The sequence below is a fragment of the Leguminivora glycinivorella genome, chromosome 5, assembly GCF_023078275.1.
Source record: "Leguminivora glycinivorella isolate SPB_JAAS2020 chromosome 5, LegGlyc_1.1, whole genome shotgun sequence".
NCBI lineage: Eukaryota > Metazoa > Arthropoda > Insecta > Lepidoptera > Tortricidae > Leguminivora > Leguminivora glycinivorella.
In genome coordinates, this window is record NC_062975.1 from 12,951,350 (window position 1) to 12,967,710 (window position 16,361).

A 16,361-nucleotide genomic window follows, 5' to 3' on the forward strand; every position below is an offset into this window, starting at 1 on the left:
TAATGCTTAGGCATGGCCGGCGAAATGGGATATCTAAATCGATTTAATTCGATGGGTTTTAAATACTTTAGAATTACTTAACATTGAGAGGGGGGCGTAACCCATTTCGTTTCGTAATTTGTCAGGTAATGAAGCCCTTATCTTTCAAGACAAAGCGATCACTGTTTTCCATCAGCGGTTGCGAGAAAATGTCGTCATATCCTTTTACGTGGTACCATAAAGTTACTTCTCTCATTGACAGTGCACAAAATAGTTACTTATTTGTTTTACAAGGGGGCAAAGTCGTTGTTTAACTTAACCGCATGTGCCAATATTGATGCCCATTAAGCCAAAGATTCCAATATTGAACCGCGAGCGTAGCGAGAAAATTTTTCACCACACCAACACGCATAAAATACTGACTATAAAACATCAAATTAAATCAAATGCATCAATTTATTCAATATTTACGATTCTAAATCATAATTTATAGGTAAAATGCGAGCGCAGCGAGTGGTTCAAAAAGTGGAACCTTGAGCGTTGCGAGGGTTTCAAGGCACGAAGGTTAAACAAACTTTGCCACCGAGTGAAACACAAAAATGTTCACCACACCAACACGAACAAAATACTGATTATAAAACATCAAACTAAATCAAATCCATCGATTTATTCGATATTTATGATTCAAAATCAATGATGATAGGTAAATTATATCAGCTAGCTTAAGACATCAAGTTAAAATATGTATGAAATTACTTTGCACTCTTGTGGATAAAATGCAATTTTGCTATCTGTTTTTGAATAGCAGAGACAATCTTTACCTGTTGGTGTGGTGAAAAAGAATTTAATTGATCGTCAATTGTGAAAAACAATTTCATTCCTTATTTTGGATTCAAAACAAGAAAAAAACCTGTTGAAAACCAACGAACGTGAGCAAGTGCGTATTGTTTTCTATTGGGGGAGTATGTTATGTCCTTTGAAGCATGGGAAAGCATTCAACACTTATTCGTAGCATGTGATGAATACTCGTAGTTAATACCTACTTGGGTTTTTTCTTAAGACTGCAGAATAGTGTCATGCCGTGGTGTCCGCAGTGACCCGTGAACACGCATCTGAGTCACGGCCGGCAGCCGACCGTGTGCGTAGCCGAATGCACAAACGCTCACGATAAATATCTCTTTCGTAGCTATCTATCTCCATCGCTAGTGCGTGTTGGCGCGACGAGCCAGACTACCTTTCTGCGGCATTTCGCTGACGTTTCGGGTCGCAGAAATGCCATTCGGCTACGGGGCCTGTGCTGTTATTTATCGCTTGTACCTTCTTATTACCAGGGTAACTCAGAACTCCCAGACGCCATCGTAATTTCCGATCTTCAGGTCAAGTTTTACAAGGTACTCGTATAAGTACTTAGGGATTGAAAAAAAACTTTGTACCTAAATGTAGGTAGCTAGGTATGTAGGTAAATAGGTAGGTGGTATTTGTAGTACGAGAAGTTGAGTGACTAAGACACTTAGCCAATAACCATGAAGTCGCCATTATGGACAGTATACGTAACTTGTCATTTATTTCATCACCAGTCTTGCAACATGAGGAAGCACAGGCACAATTTAATCGGCCGTTTTTAATGGTGTGTTTGTTCTCTTTATTGCCCTTAGCGTCATACCTGATTGTTCAAGTACCAACTATTAAAATAACATTTTTTAAAGATATGCAAGATCATCACAAAATTTTTCATCACGCACTTTGACGATCTTCTCGTAGTTTTTATAACTTTATAAAAAATCATTCAAGCCCATCATTTTGAGAGAAGCATGGTGTAAAGAATCTCCTATTTTTTAACCGCCTTCCAAATCTCAACGGAAGGGGTTCTCAATTCGTCTGTATGTTTTTTTTTTTTTTTAATGTTTGTTTCTCGATATCTTCGTCGTTACTGGACCGATTTTGAAATTTTTTTTTGATTGAATGTATATGCATACAGATTGGTCCCATTTTTCTCAGAACCCAGTTCTGGTGGTGGGATCCTGGAGAAATCGAGGGAACTCCTCAAATCTGAAAGGCATACCTATGGTGATTTTTGTGTTTTTAAAGGAACAGCATGCATTTACGTACGGAACAGTGACATTTGGTGCAGTGGAACTCCTGATGATGGTCAGAATGGAACTCCTCAAATCTGAACGGCACACTTATAGTGACTTTGGTATTTTTATAAGAACAGCATGCACTTACGTCCAGAACAGTGACATTTGGTGCAGTGGAACTGCTGATGATGTTTAGAACGGAACTCCTCAAATCTGAACGGCACACTTATAGTGACTTTGGTATTTTTATAAGAACAGCATGCACTTACGTCCAGAACAGTGACATTTGGTGCAGTGGAACTGCTGATGAAGAGTGAGCCGCCCCTGGTTAGAGTTCCGTTCTGATAATCATTCTCATCTGTAAGTACTTCAGAATCATCCAAATTTCAAAATTGGTTCAGAAATGACGGAGATATCGAATAACAAACATAAAAAATCAACCACCAGAACCCCAAAGGAAGGCGGTTTTTTTTTCTTAAAAATTATATTATTTTATAAACACAATCGAAGTTTTTGTCATAAAGTTGGCGGTTGCTTGGGAGTAGGCACAGGCAGTAATCTGAAATTATTTCTGGAGAAGATTTATCAGTGATAAACCGGGGTGTTTTGCCAGTATTATATGTTTACATTACAAAATATTTCTATATTTTTTTCTATATTATTTACATATGTATATAATTTATATTAGGGTACATCTTACACAGATGAATACAAATACAAACTTAGTATACCTACTTATATAGAGAACACTCATAACTAAAAAACAAATATCTGAGTTTATTACACAAATAAATGTTATGTTATTATGCATTAATAATATATACTGGGGACGCTATTGCTATGTCTTGTATGGGAACCCTGCATTTTATGATTAAGCACTGAGACTTGGCACAGTTGTTCATTGGGTGGCCCTGAGTAGATAAAGATCGGGAGGCATCGAGAGCCCGCCTTAATTTAGGAGAGAGGAGGGGGGGAAGGCTGGCGCCTCCGCGCTTCCTTTGAAACCATATTTCTCTAAAACTATACAAAATAGGGCATGCGATATATCATTTTCGGATAAATGAAGGACGAGGAATTCATTTTTGGAACAAAAAAATCTATTTTAGAACAAAAATACAAAATAAAATGGGAAAATCTGAAAACGAGATTTTTTTTATATATATTATTGCACATTTTATGAAAACTGTAATGGTTTTTTCTAAATAAAAAATATTATTTAATAACTACATTTATCTTGTTTAAGAAAATGTATAATTTGTTATAGAAATATATTATACGACGAGTGATAAAAAATAATTTACATCGCCCGATAGGGTGATTTGAATGCTCATTTCAATAAGTTTTGTCAATGATTTCAGGTATAATCACTATTTAACACACGAAAGCCGTAATCATTGTATTTTATGGCTATTTTAGTGATTAATGTACTTTAAATAAAAAAAATACAAAAAAAAAATGTGATAACTTTTTTATAACATTATCCTATTTTGTTCTTTCTATACAATATATATCTAAAAGCAATAAATATGAATGAAAAGCCACATTTATGTAGTTTATAAAAATATATAGTTTGTTCACTTTGTTCTATAAATATAAGGTCCTAATTTATTAGTTGCAGATATTTTAATACATGATACTTTACATTAAAATAATTAACTTTAAATATAAATTAAAAAACTTTTCATGTAACTTTTTTGATTTCATTTTCCTAACAAAAAAATTAATTATAATTTCGTCTAAAAAAATCATCATGTGCATTATCACATGTCACAATAACACTGTCTGTCATGTCAACAATTGTTTGTTGTAAATGTCGTAAAGGTTCGGCGGGAAAACTGCACATGTCATTGAAGTGGCCAGTTACAGTTAAGTGGTACGTAAAAGAGGTACTAGAATCTGTTCAATGAGTTTTCATTTAATAATCACATAAACAGGGTGTTTTTACGTAGCAAATTTGTTTTTCCGTTTTCTCCAAAAAAACATCGTAAAAGCTATAATGTTTCACGGTTTAATATACTCCAGAGACCGAGTACTATCAGCTGTAAAATTTGGCTGCTGCTAATAAATTAGGACCTTATATATTATGAAACGCGAGATAAAAAATAATGAAAGTGACGTGGCAGGGCGATATTGATGTACGGTACGGGTCAGCTTGTATGATTCGATGAGGTGAGGTAAATGTACTCAAAGCTCTCAAAAAGTGTAGTTATTTAGAGTACTTCAAATTAAACAACATACTCCTATATAGTCTGAATTTAACTATTTATATTACATGAAATGATCGATTGATATGATAGGTCAGATATATACATCTGATCCTAATACATACATCTTGTGAAATAGTAGTTATCTATATGATTTGCATAGTTTATGGATAATTCTTACTTGACATATTTATTAATCCAGATCTGCGTCCTGTACTTTGGTTAACGAGTGCCGAAAATAGTTATTAACCAAAAAAGACCGCCAAATTAACAGCATTTCACCGACAAAAGCTGCCTTGCACCATTTTTGTAAGGGTTATAGGTATATCAAGGTGTCCATGTATGGGGTCAACTAAACCCAATTCAAAATTTGCCATTATTTGCTACTTGTGGCTGGACGAAAGTCTGTAACAATTGGGATTTGGGAGCCTACTTGCCCGCAACGTTGCCTGTTGCTGCAGAAACATGCCTTGAAATTGTCGGATGCAGGTGTAATAAAAAAGAGTGCCGCGTAAGGTGCAACCGTAAAAAAAGACTTTTTAAATTAAATGTTCGGAGCTGATGTGTTTATGCAGTGGATGTTGTGATATATACATGATTAAATTCAGACTATTCATGTTGTTTTATTTGAATACCTTAAAATAGCTACACTTTTTGAGAGCCTTGAGTACTAGCCCCGATACACATGTTTTCGTCTAGTCAGACCATTTTTTGAGGTTCTCCTTTGTACAAAAGCAATGTCTTAGTTCAAAAATCATTAATGTTTAATGCTAATACGAATCTAGTTTATTTTTTATGGCACTATTGCGCAATAACTAACTATCATTGATACTGAAAGGAAGAATATGACGATTTTTATTTTATCTTTTATGGATGGGTAAAACCGATTTAAGGGGGCCCAAAGGAAGTAACTAAATTCTGCTAGTAAACTAAAAAATCTTCAAGCCTATGCATGCAGAACTGCTTTAGGAGAGGAGAACGTGATTAAGACATTTTTTTTGCAATATAAGTCACATGCAATTTTATTTTACAATCAAAATAAACTATATTATAGGACTTTTACAATTTTCTGTACTGGGTCGTGATATACCTACATGTGTAAACGTTATTAGAATAAGTATCTTTCTGTATTACTAGACGAACTCCACTGCATAGCGGGTAGTACCTTTACCTCACCTCATCGAATAATGCAAGCTGACCCGTACATTAAAATTTTCATTTTCATTATTTTTTATCTCGCGTTTCGTAATATATTTATATAACAAACTATATATTTTTATAAACTGTATAAATGTGGCTTTTTATTGATATTTATTGCTTTTAGATATATATTGTGTAGAAAGAACAAAATAGGATAATGTTAAAAAAAATATCACATTTTTAATATTTTTTAAAATTTTTGTATTTTTTTTTATTTTAAGTACATTAATCACTAAAATAGCCATAAACTACAATGATTACGGCTTTCGTGTGTTAAAAATAGTGATAATACCTGAAATCATTGACAAAACTTATTGAAATGAGCATTCAAATCACCCTATCGGGCGATGTAAATTATTTTTTATCACTCGTCCTATAATATATTTCTATAACAAATTATACATTTTCTAAAACTAGATAAATGTAGCTATTAAATAATATTTTTTATTTAGAAAAAACCATTACAGTTTTCATAAAATGTGCAATAATATGTATAAAAAAATATCTCGTTTTCAGATTTTCCCATTTTATTTTGTATTTTTGTTCTAAAATACATTTTTTTTGTTCCAAAAATGAATTCCTCGTCCTTCATTTATCCGAAAATGATATATCGCATGCCCTATTTTGTATAGTTTTAGAGAAATATGGTTTCAAAGGAAGCGCGGCGGCGCCAGCCTTCCCCCCCTCTTCCCTCCTAAATTAAGGGGGGCTCTCAATGGACACCCACCCAAGGAACAACCTGTGCCAAGTCTCAGTGCTTAATCATAAAATGCAGGGTGTTGTGCAATAGCGTCCCCAGTAATAGGATCTTTCTAATCCATACTAATATTATAAATGGGTGTGTCACTTTGTGTGTGCCTGTTTATTTGTCCGTCCTTCACGGCAAAACGGAGCGACGAATTGTCGTGATTTTTTAAGTGGAGATAGTTGAAGGGATGGAGAGTGACATATGCTACTTTTTGTCTCTTTCTATCGCGAGCGAAGCCGCGGGCAAAAGCTAGTTTGTTATAATAGTACATTAATAATATATTATAGGATTTATATTAAGTTTAACTTTTCTTTTAAAGTAAGATAAAGTGGGACAACTTTGAAGGGTTGTTCTTATACCTCTATAGATAGAAAGCCGTCCAAAGTGCTTCATTATACGGAACATATTTAATATTACCCCTCAAAAAACCCTTCAGTCCCCCCCCACCTTATTTAACACTAAATGAAAAGATGATTATATCAAAATAAAGCTTGTTCGTGTTATTTTTAACAAACCAACACGAGGCATAGTACAAATCGGCAGGTTTGTTATCGGATATTAAAATTCATACCACACACTCTGCTCCGAGCATAAAACTAGCATCATGCCCAAATAGGTAGTCTATGTGCACAGGGTCACACCACAATAACTATGTATTGTTTAAACAGGTACAAGAGCTCGTGTTATTAACACATTTATTACCAGGAACTGACTTTGAGCATATTGTATCCAAATATTTCGCAGTCACCGCCGTGGTAATATCGTGGCGTACATTTTAGCATAATGCATCGTAAGACATCTTTGGAGACAATTGAAAACCTATAAATAAAACTTGCATTGAAAATTGTAAATATTGTACTTAATGACTAAACTCCCGCGAAAAGTTAACGTTACAAAACCACGTTAAAGCGATTGTTTCCCGTAGGTATTCCAAAGCTCCCAACCATGGTCCAAAAGTACCTAACTTTGAATATTTCATTCAAGTGTGGTTTTTACTATTATTTTTGTAGTTTAGGCACATACACATTATGTACATAAATGGAAAAAAATACTCGGTCTAAACTAAAAGGAAAATCAATTGATAGTGATACTTAAATTGTTTTTATATAAACTTGTGGACCGTTGCGCTATAGTTGGGGAGGTTTAGGTACGGTAGTCCCACATAACAGTTTTTCTATAAAAATGCAAAAGGGCATTAATTTCATTATGATTTTGACAGTTTTCCTTTAATAAAAATATGTAGTTATCCCGATAAGGATGGGCAGTACAGCGCTTGAGATTCTTATTTATCATCATATCAGCCCTTTATCGCCCACCGCTGAGCATAAGCCTCTCTTCCCTAGTACGCCACTTCTCCCGGTCCTGAGCTACTCTCATCCATTTGTTGGTGAACGAGGCCTGTTCTTTTCTTACATCTGTAAGCGGCTAACTAAGCGGCTCCGTTAACATTTGATGCTAATTGCTCATTTCTTACTTTGCGGAAACTTATTGGTCTTAATTAAAAAACGGATATAATAATGGAACATTTTATTAATCTTTACTTAAAACATGATTAATCTAAATGGCAGCGCAATTTAATTTTACTATCAAATCAAATATTTTTACAAAAATAATTAATTTATAATGAGTAAATTATATTTTGTAAATATTACATACAACTGCCCGTCTTCGTTTATCGACAAACTTTGATGATGAATATACAATTACATATTCATATAATAAATAAATAAACCTATGACATCGCAATAAATATAAAGGGTTATCTTTTTAAATCTTGAGAGCGTCCAAGAACTAATGTCGGACAGTCTCAAAATTTAATATCACTTAATTTTTTTTGTTCAACGAATCGCGTAATGTAGCGAAGAGACCCAATACTTATTGCATGTTAAAACATATCTATGATTTCAATTCGTCGACTCTTCTAGAATCTTCGGATGAGCAGCTATCCGCGGAAGGCTTTTCTTCATTGGCTTAATCTGCCGTTTAATAAGATGTTCGAGCTCCGCTAAGGATTTGATTTCCTTAAATTCTGTCGAACTTCGTGCTCCCCCGAGTCTGCCAAAGTAGCGGTAAAGGTTTTGGTTGGCCTGGCACTGTCCGCAATTGTACGGGACGGGTACAGCATTCGGGAAGTTTTGCTGAGCGGAGCTCATATCGGTGTTATTGCCAGGACAGTAGGGTACGAACACGACGGGAACGAAGCCAATGATTCCGTAAGGAGCGTAGTATCCGCCTTGGTTGCTAGGTTGTTGAGGTGGTTGCGGTTGCTGGGGTTGAGAGACCGCAGTGGTATCATTGCCGGGGTTAACTAGATAGCACGGGCACTGTCCAGGGCTCGGGACGATGGGCAGCGGGTAAGGGATGACGTAGATCGGGAATGGCGGCATTTGGGCGCCCGGCGGAGGTTGAGATGGAGGCTGAACGCCAGTCCCGGTAGGTTGACCAACGGAATCTGAAATATAACATGGTCATATGTGAAATAACAAGCTCAGTTATACAGGGTGGCCCATTCAAATCGGTCAGTATGGGAAAGTCTGAAACTATAAGACATACGAAGATTTGTTCTTAGGAACCATGTCACCGATTTTGATAAAAAGAAAATCTGCATTCATACAATTAAAAAAAAAAGTGTACCCAGCTGGGGAATCGAACCCGGTTGTTTTGAAAAAATAAACTTACACTATTTCTATTCAGATATCGTTTGTGTAGGTCTTAAGCAGTAAATATCTCTAAGAAACATAATGTCTAAAATGAATAAAATGCATTTTTTTCACATACTTTAATTTATCATAGTAGGTGTTCAAAGTGACCACCGTCTTTTTCAATACAATATTCAACACGTCTAGGTAACGATCTTACTATTGCATTTTGTATCTTCATGTGGTGAATCTGCGTTAAAGTTGACTCTATGGCTACTTTTAGGTCTTCAACGGTGTTATAGCTATTTTTGTACACTGTTGTAAAGATGAAGTGAACTTGCTGAATATTGTAACGGTGGTCACTTTGAACACCTACTATGATAAATTAAAGTATGTGAAAAAAATGCATTTTATTCATTTTAGACATTATGTTTCTTAGAGATATTTACTGCTTAAGACCTACACAAACGATATCTGAATAGAACTATTTCTATTCAGATATCGTTTGTGTAGGTGTAAGTTTATTTTTTCAAAACAACCGGGTTCGATTCCCCAGCTGGGTACACTTTTTTTTTAATTGTATGAATGCAGATTTTCTTTTTATCAAAATCGGTGACATGGTTCCTAAGAACAAATCTTCGTATGTCTTATAGTTTCAGACTTTCCCATACTGACCGATTTGAATGGGCCACCCTGTATAGTAAAAAGGTATTCTGTATCAGGATAAAATAAACATTTTCATATGTTTGCTAAAAATGTCTAAATAAAGCTATCTTTTATATCTCAGCCGTCCATTAAATAAGTCCCTATTCATACGTATCAGTAGCTACAAAACTCGCCGCGTAAAAAAAAAGTATGTTGTTTAAATACATATATGGCATATGAAAGATACCTGGGTATCCTGGTTGGCCAGGCTGACCGGGGCCTCCTGGTGTGCCGGGTTGTCCCGGTTGTCCAGGCGTTCCTGGTGTTCCAGGGTATCCGGGTTGTCCTGGAAAATATGATATTGTTCTTAGTTTTAAAACAAATGACATGTCACGTAAAATTCATGTACCTATGAAAGTACCTACTAAAATAAAGCACGAAGTATGGAGAGCTAGCTTATTCTATTGTTAAACGTTAATTACCTGGATGTCCTGGCTGACCGGGTTGTCCTGGGTGACCTGGCTGCCCGGGCTGTCCTGGTTTCCCGGGGCCTCCTGGTTGTCCGGGTTGGCCTGGGTATCCTGGCTGACCAGGGGTTCCTGGCTGTCCGGGTTGGGACGGATGTCCTGGCTGTCCGGGTTGGGACGGATGTCCTGGCTGACCAGGTTGTCCTGGCTGGCCAGGATATCCTGGTTGTCCGGGGCCTCCTGGCTGTCCTGGTTGACCAGGGGTTCCTGGCTGTCCAGGTTGTCCGGGTTGTCCTGGATATCCAGGCTGTCCAGGCTGTCCGGGTTCACCTGGGTATCCTGGCTGTCCGGGCTGTCCTGGTTGGCCGGGTTGACCTGGTTGTCCTGGGTAACCGGGTTGTCCAGGCTTTCCAGGGTATCCTAGAAAGTGTTATATACTATAATACTGGAAAATATATACAAAATCGCAATGAAAAGCTTAATATATATAATATGATTAATATACACTATATACAAGGTGCTCGCGAGGAACCCGCATAACTTGAACCACGCGTTTCTGAGGCCAAAAGAAAGAAAAAATGTTATATGAATTTTAAAATTTTTCGCAAAAAAAATTTTTTTTTTCAACTTTTTTGGACGTATTTTTACATAAAAAGCTATTTTTATGCATAAAGTTGGCAATTAAAATGAGTTCCTTAATAAATTTTTCTAAAATCCAAATTTTTTGGAAGTTTTTCTTGTCACATTTTGACATCTATCAATGACTACTGTGAGACTATGCTTCACAATTGCGCATCAGCGCCGTTAAGAAGACCTTTTCTACTAAGTAACAATACCGAAATGTTTTTTTTTTATTGGCAATAAAATAACTCTGAAACTAGACGAAATCTAGAAAAGTTTATATGACATTTTAGTCTTAAAATGTGACCAAGAATATGCCGTTAAAGTTATATGGGTTCCTCGCGAGCACCTTGTATATTATGCACATCCTATTTGTTTACTTAAACTAAACAAATTTTGATACTACATTTACGTATCGATAGGCTTGTATGTAGGTATGTATGTATTGTACCTGGTGTTGGCTGATTAGGTTGTCCGGTTTGATCGGAGCCGCCCGGGTAGCCAGGTTGTCCGGGTTGTCCGGGTTGACCAGGTTGTCCAGTGGTGCCAGGTTTACCGGGTTGACCTGAAAACAGGTATACTTATCATTACCAATTTTCCATGATTTGGTCGAGGAAACAAGAATAAAAAATAACCACGTATTACTGCAGGGAAAAGTAAGAACTATGTTCCGTATAACGAAGCACTATTCGCGGGTTTCTATTTATCCCGCAAGAAAACCCTTCAATCTTCCCCCACCTTACCATATACGAGTTGAAGTAAATTCACATAAAAATATTTTGCAGAGTTATTTTATTAGAGAGACACATTTTCGCCATACAAAGTTTTGTTTGATATACATATAGCTTGAACGGTTTGGGCAGCGTTTTCAATTAAAGATCTGAGCCAGCGGGATTTCGTACGACTCGATTTGAAAATATCGTCATATTTCAACCAATTCAAAACACACAGAGAGACTCGGCGGGGAACTTTGTTTTATAAGGTGTAGAGACCGAATGTAGAGATAGCGAAGAGATCATGACATACCTGGTTGACCGGGGTATCCTGGTTGTCCAGGCTGACCAGGACTTCCAGGCTGTCCGGGTTGTCCTGGGTGTCCGGGTTGTCCAGGTTGTCCTGGCGCACCGGGCTGTCCTGGATGTCCTGGCTGTCCTGGTTGTCCAGGCTGACCAGGGCCTCCGGGCTGTCCGGGTTGTCCTGGCTGTCCTGGTTGGCCGGGTTTGCCAGGTCCTCCTGGCTGTCCGGGCTGTCCAGGGTATCCGGTCTGTCCAGGTGTTCCAGGTTGCCCGGGTTGTCCTGGGTATCCAGGCTGTCCTGGGTATCCTGGCTGTCCTGGTTGTGCAGGTCCTCCGGGCTGTCCGGGTTGTCCTGGGTGACCGGGTTGCCCAGGTTGTCCTGGGTATCCAGGCTGTCCAGGTTGTCCTAGAAATATATACTTTTTAATAATTTAATTTCTATTTTTTTTTCATTAGGTACATTAATTGCAACTAAAGCGATGAAAGGAAAGCATGTAATTAAACATACGAGTGCCTGTCTGAGTAGTAAGAAACTAGATAACAAAAATAAGTTTTTGGACTCCCAGGCAGGAGTACAGTTTGTATGGAATGCATTGACGTGCAGTCAGTGCGTTTTCGTAATAAAATGCAATTGAGTTGCAGTCGGACTGTACCGGATTATGAAAAATAAACTTCGTTACTAAAACATGTAAAATCAACTAAACTTTATAGCAGACGTGAGTTTCGCTGGCATGTATTATTGATTGAAATATTATTTTATTTATAAAACGTCTCTCGATTATTGTTTGTTCTTGTGTTAACTCACTGGAGGCAGCAGCACAAGCATGCCATTTAGGAATAATAAGGACGTACCTGGTTTTCCTGGTTGACCGGGGTATCCTGGTTGTCCGGGCTGTCCTGGTTGCCCTGGTGTTCCCGGTTTACCGGGTTGCCCAGGTTGTCCAGGGTAACCTGGTTGTCCTGGTGTTCCGGGTTGTCCGGGATGTCCAGGTTGTCCTGAGTGTCCGGGTTGTTCAGGTTGTCCTGGGTATCCTGGTTGTCCGGGCTGTCCTGGTTGTCCTGGTGTTCCCGGTTTACCGGGTTGTCCAGGTTGTCCAGGGTAACCTGGTTGTCCTGGTGTTCCGGGTTGTCCGGGCTGTCCAGGTTGTCCTGGGTGTCCAGGTTGTCCGGGTTGTCCTGGGTATCCTGGTTGTCCGGGCTGTCCAGGTTGTCCTGGTGTTCCAGGTTTACCGGGTTGTCCAGGTTGTCCAGGGTAACCTGGTTGTCCTGGTTTTCCGGGTTGTCCGGGCTGTCCAGGTTGTCCTGGGTGTCCGGGTTGTCCTGGGTATCCTGGTTGTCCGGGCTGTCCAGGTTGTCCTGGTGTACCAGGTTTACCGGGTTGTCCTGGGTACCCTGGTTGTCCTGGTGTTCCGGGTTGTCCGGGCTGTCCAGGTTGTCCTGGGTATCCGGGTTGTCCTGGTTGGCCAGGTCCTCCTTGCTGTCCGGGTTGTCCTGGGTGTCCGGGTTGTCCAGGTTGTCCTGGGTATCCTGGTTGTCCAGGTTGGCCAGGTCCTCCGGGATGTCCGGGTTGTCCTGGGTGTCCGGGTTGTCCAGGTTGTCCTGGGTATCCAGGCTGTCCTGGTTGTCCTAGAATTCAATATAAAAATTTATATAAATATGCAACTTTTTGTCCCCAAATACTTTTCCATGGGTTTGAATTAAAATTTTAACATCTTACATTAATAACAATTGCAATGAAACTTGTCTCTTTTTATTTTTGAAGTGAAACTTCCCATGCGACTTGCAAACGAGGTTGCGTAAGTTGCGTTAAAAGTGTAACGCTACCATGGAGGGGGTATGAAAGCACTGTAGTACCACGTTCCAGAACCGAAAGGTGATAAGGCGGGGTTACACACACGTGTCTGTGTGTATTAAACATTTTCATTTATGATTTTTCCTAGCTACACCATACTGATCACCTGTAGTACCAGGGCCCCAGAACCGAAAGGTGGTAAGGCGGGGTTTTTTTCAGTGACGAAAATTGGTTAAGTGCCTATTTACGTCGACTTCTTAAGTCTCGGTGGCTAGGCGGTGTCCGTGCCGGAGTCACAAGACAGAGGCCCGTGGTTCGATTCCCGGCACAGGTGTACTTTTGGTATGTTTTTCGTTTGTGATTGTTTGTGTCAGAAGTTTCACATCTTCCGCGCGGAGGGACTCCACGCCCTTTTTTTTTCATTTAAACAAACGACGAGTGCGAATAGATTGTGACAAAGTGGTAAAAAACACGAAAAAAAAATTTTTTTTTAATTATAAATTTACTTACCTACTCTTGGCCACAGACTAGCGAAAGGCAAAGACGTGGCCTATCTACCATGGAGTGAGCTCGTTCAGAAGACGGTAAGACTCCCAGGTAGGAGAGTACAATTTGTATGGAAAATGTGCAGTTTACTTGCAGTCAGTCATTACTTTTCAGTTTTCCCTAATAAATTTCAATCTAGTTGCATTGCAGTCTATCTGTACCGGATTAAGAAGAATAAACTTCGTGAAAATAACCAGTAGAAATAAACTAAATTTTATAACTGACTTTTTTATCAGCCTATATTGACTTATTGTTTTAAAGACTAGATATTAGAATATTGTTTCTTCTTAATATTAACCCTTGGAGGGGAACCGCGTAACTTTTAACCCTCAAATGCATAGTGATGTATATAAAACATATATTTATGACTCTATTTTTTTATTTTACTTTATTCACAGCATCTGTGACAGCATGTCAAAATTCAAATTTGAATAAGTCATTGACAAGGTCATGCTAAATGCAGGGTTATTAATATAATAAGTACGTACGTACCTGGTTTTCCTGGTTGACCGGGGTATCCTGGTTGTCCGGGCTGTCCAGGTTGTCCTGGTATCCCGGGTTTACCAGGCTGTCCAGGTTGTCCTGGTGTCCCGGGTTTACCAGGCTGTCCAGGTTGTCCTGGTGTTCCAGGTAGTCCGGGCTGTCCAGGTTGTCCTGGGTGTCCGGGTTGTCCTGGGTGTCCGGGTTTCCTGGGTGTCCGGGTTGTCCTGGTTGGCCGGGCTGTCCATGTTGTCCTGGGTGTCCGGGTTGGCCGGGTCCTCCAGGTTGTCCTGGATGTCCGGGTTCTCCTGGTTGTCCGGGCTTTCCGGGTTGTCCTGGTGTTCCTAATTCATAGAAAGAGTTAGTTTTGCAGATTAATGGAGTCTTGTACTTATCATTGAATATATAATAGACGGTATTTTACGGTATTTTGTTTGTAGTTTTCAAAAGTAGTAGATTCAAAATACCTTTTCATTACACAGTAAATATGCAATGTATGCAAGTAACGCAGGTGGATCGGGAGTTACAGAAAAACGTTCTCCCTAAGGAGTTATGAAATTTCTGATACTGTATTTTTCTTTTTTTTTATATATATCGCAAGTGTGTTAAAGAGCACTGTGTGTAACTCTGGGTGTAAGAATACTTATTGCAAAGTCCAAGAGTGTGCTTCTGCTTGTAAGGGTTCTAACAATTTAGTCGACTTCAATTTTCTGTGAACTCTGGGATGACGTTACCAAGAGGCATGTTTAAATCCCTCTCGGCTTTAAAATTTCGAGTATGCTGTCGCACTAACTAGCGTTACTCTGGAATAGGGATTGCGAGACTATTGCATAGAATAGTACTATAACCTTTTGTTGATTGCCGCGACTTTTCAACGTCAAGTTTAAGGATTTAAGTCCACATGTATGCTTTCAATCCTTATGACGCGCAAAAGAATAGTACTCTTTATGCACTGAGTTGAAGAGTCTTGTCGGATAACGGTAGGTCCGACGTAATTATAGGTGATTCAAGATAAGTTTGCAACGATTTTCACAGCCTGGCTAGTGCACATGTTATGTTAAATGTCAAACTTTGATGAAATTATGACGTTTACTTAAGTAACTCTTGCCGAGGCGGGGCTATTAAAACCTTGGCTAGAATCTAAGTCTCTCTTTTTGGCAAATAGACAACCCAAGCGTTTTTAACATCGGAAATAGTATTTAAACTAATATCACTACCTACTACTATAACAAACCTTTATCTACTATTACAAAAGTTTAATAAATATTAGTTCATTTTTCTTTCATGTAAAAAGTTCTCTGGTAGGTAATGAAGTAATAACCTTAACCTATGTGTGATATTGATGATGCACTCGTAAACCCGTGATTGTGATTACCCATCATGATTGAAAATGAGCAATGAAAACGGTTAAATTGGAATGAATGTTCGGTTCGCGCTTGGACGTAAAGTAGTTTGCATAGGTGAAGCCTGTAGCGAATTCGCACATGCGCAGCGACTAAAAGTTACAGCACTCAATATTTACAAATTAAATCTTTATGCGTTTAGACTTTAGAGGCACTGACTAAAAGCTGGGTGCAACAAACTAGCTGTAGTTAAAACAACGAATGTATGGTGTACCTGGCTGTCCTGGGTGTCCTGGGTATCCGGGCTGTCCAGGTTGTCCTGGGTATCCTGGTTGGCCGGGCTGTCCTGGTGTTCCTGGTTTTCCAGGTTGTCCTGGATATCCTGGCTGGCCGGGTTGTCCAGGTTGTCCTGGGTGTCCTGGGTATCCGGGCTGTCCAGGTTGTCCTGGGTATCCTGGTTGGCCGGGCTGTCCTGGTGTTCCTGGTTGTCCAGGTTGTCCTGGATATCCTGGCTGGCCGGGTTGTCCAGGTTGTCCTGGGTGTCCTGGGTATCCTGGCTGTCCAGGTTGTCCTGGGTATCCTGGTTGTCCTGGGTATCCTGGT

The 16,361-nt window shown here is 39.0% G+C and overlaps 1 protein-coding gene across 1 annotated transcript in view; it reads right to left on the reverse strand.

Annotated features, from left to right (window-relative positions):
• Positions 1–8,369: 8,369 nt before the first annotated feature.
• LOC125226519 (collagen alpha-5(IV) chain-like) overlaps positions 8,370–16,361 on the reverse strand; it is a 28,566-nt gene continuing 20,574 nt past the window's right edge. The window contains exons 10-17 of the mRNA XM_048130505.1: positions 16,033–16,347; positions 14,428–14,759; positions 12,450–13,223; positions 11,608–12,003; positions 11,033–11,146; positions 9,976–10,380; positions 9,741–9,839; positions 8,370–8,661 (exon numbers count right to left, since the gene is read on the reverse strand). Of these exons, the coding sequence (XP_047986462.1) occupies positions 8,518–8,661; positions 9,741–9,839; positions 9,976–10,380; positions 11,033–11,146; positions 11,608–12,003; positions 12,450–13,223; positions 14,428–14,759; positions 16,033–16,347 (2,579 nt within the window). The 3' untranslated portion in view covers positions 8,370–8,517. The remainder of the gene's footprint in view (positions 8,662–9,740; positions 9,840–9,975; positions 10,381–11,032; positions 11,147–11,607; positions 12,004–12,449; positions 13,224–14,427; positions 14,760–16,032; positions 16,348–16,361) is intronic.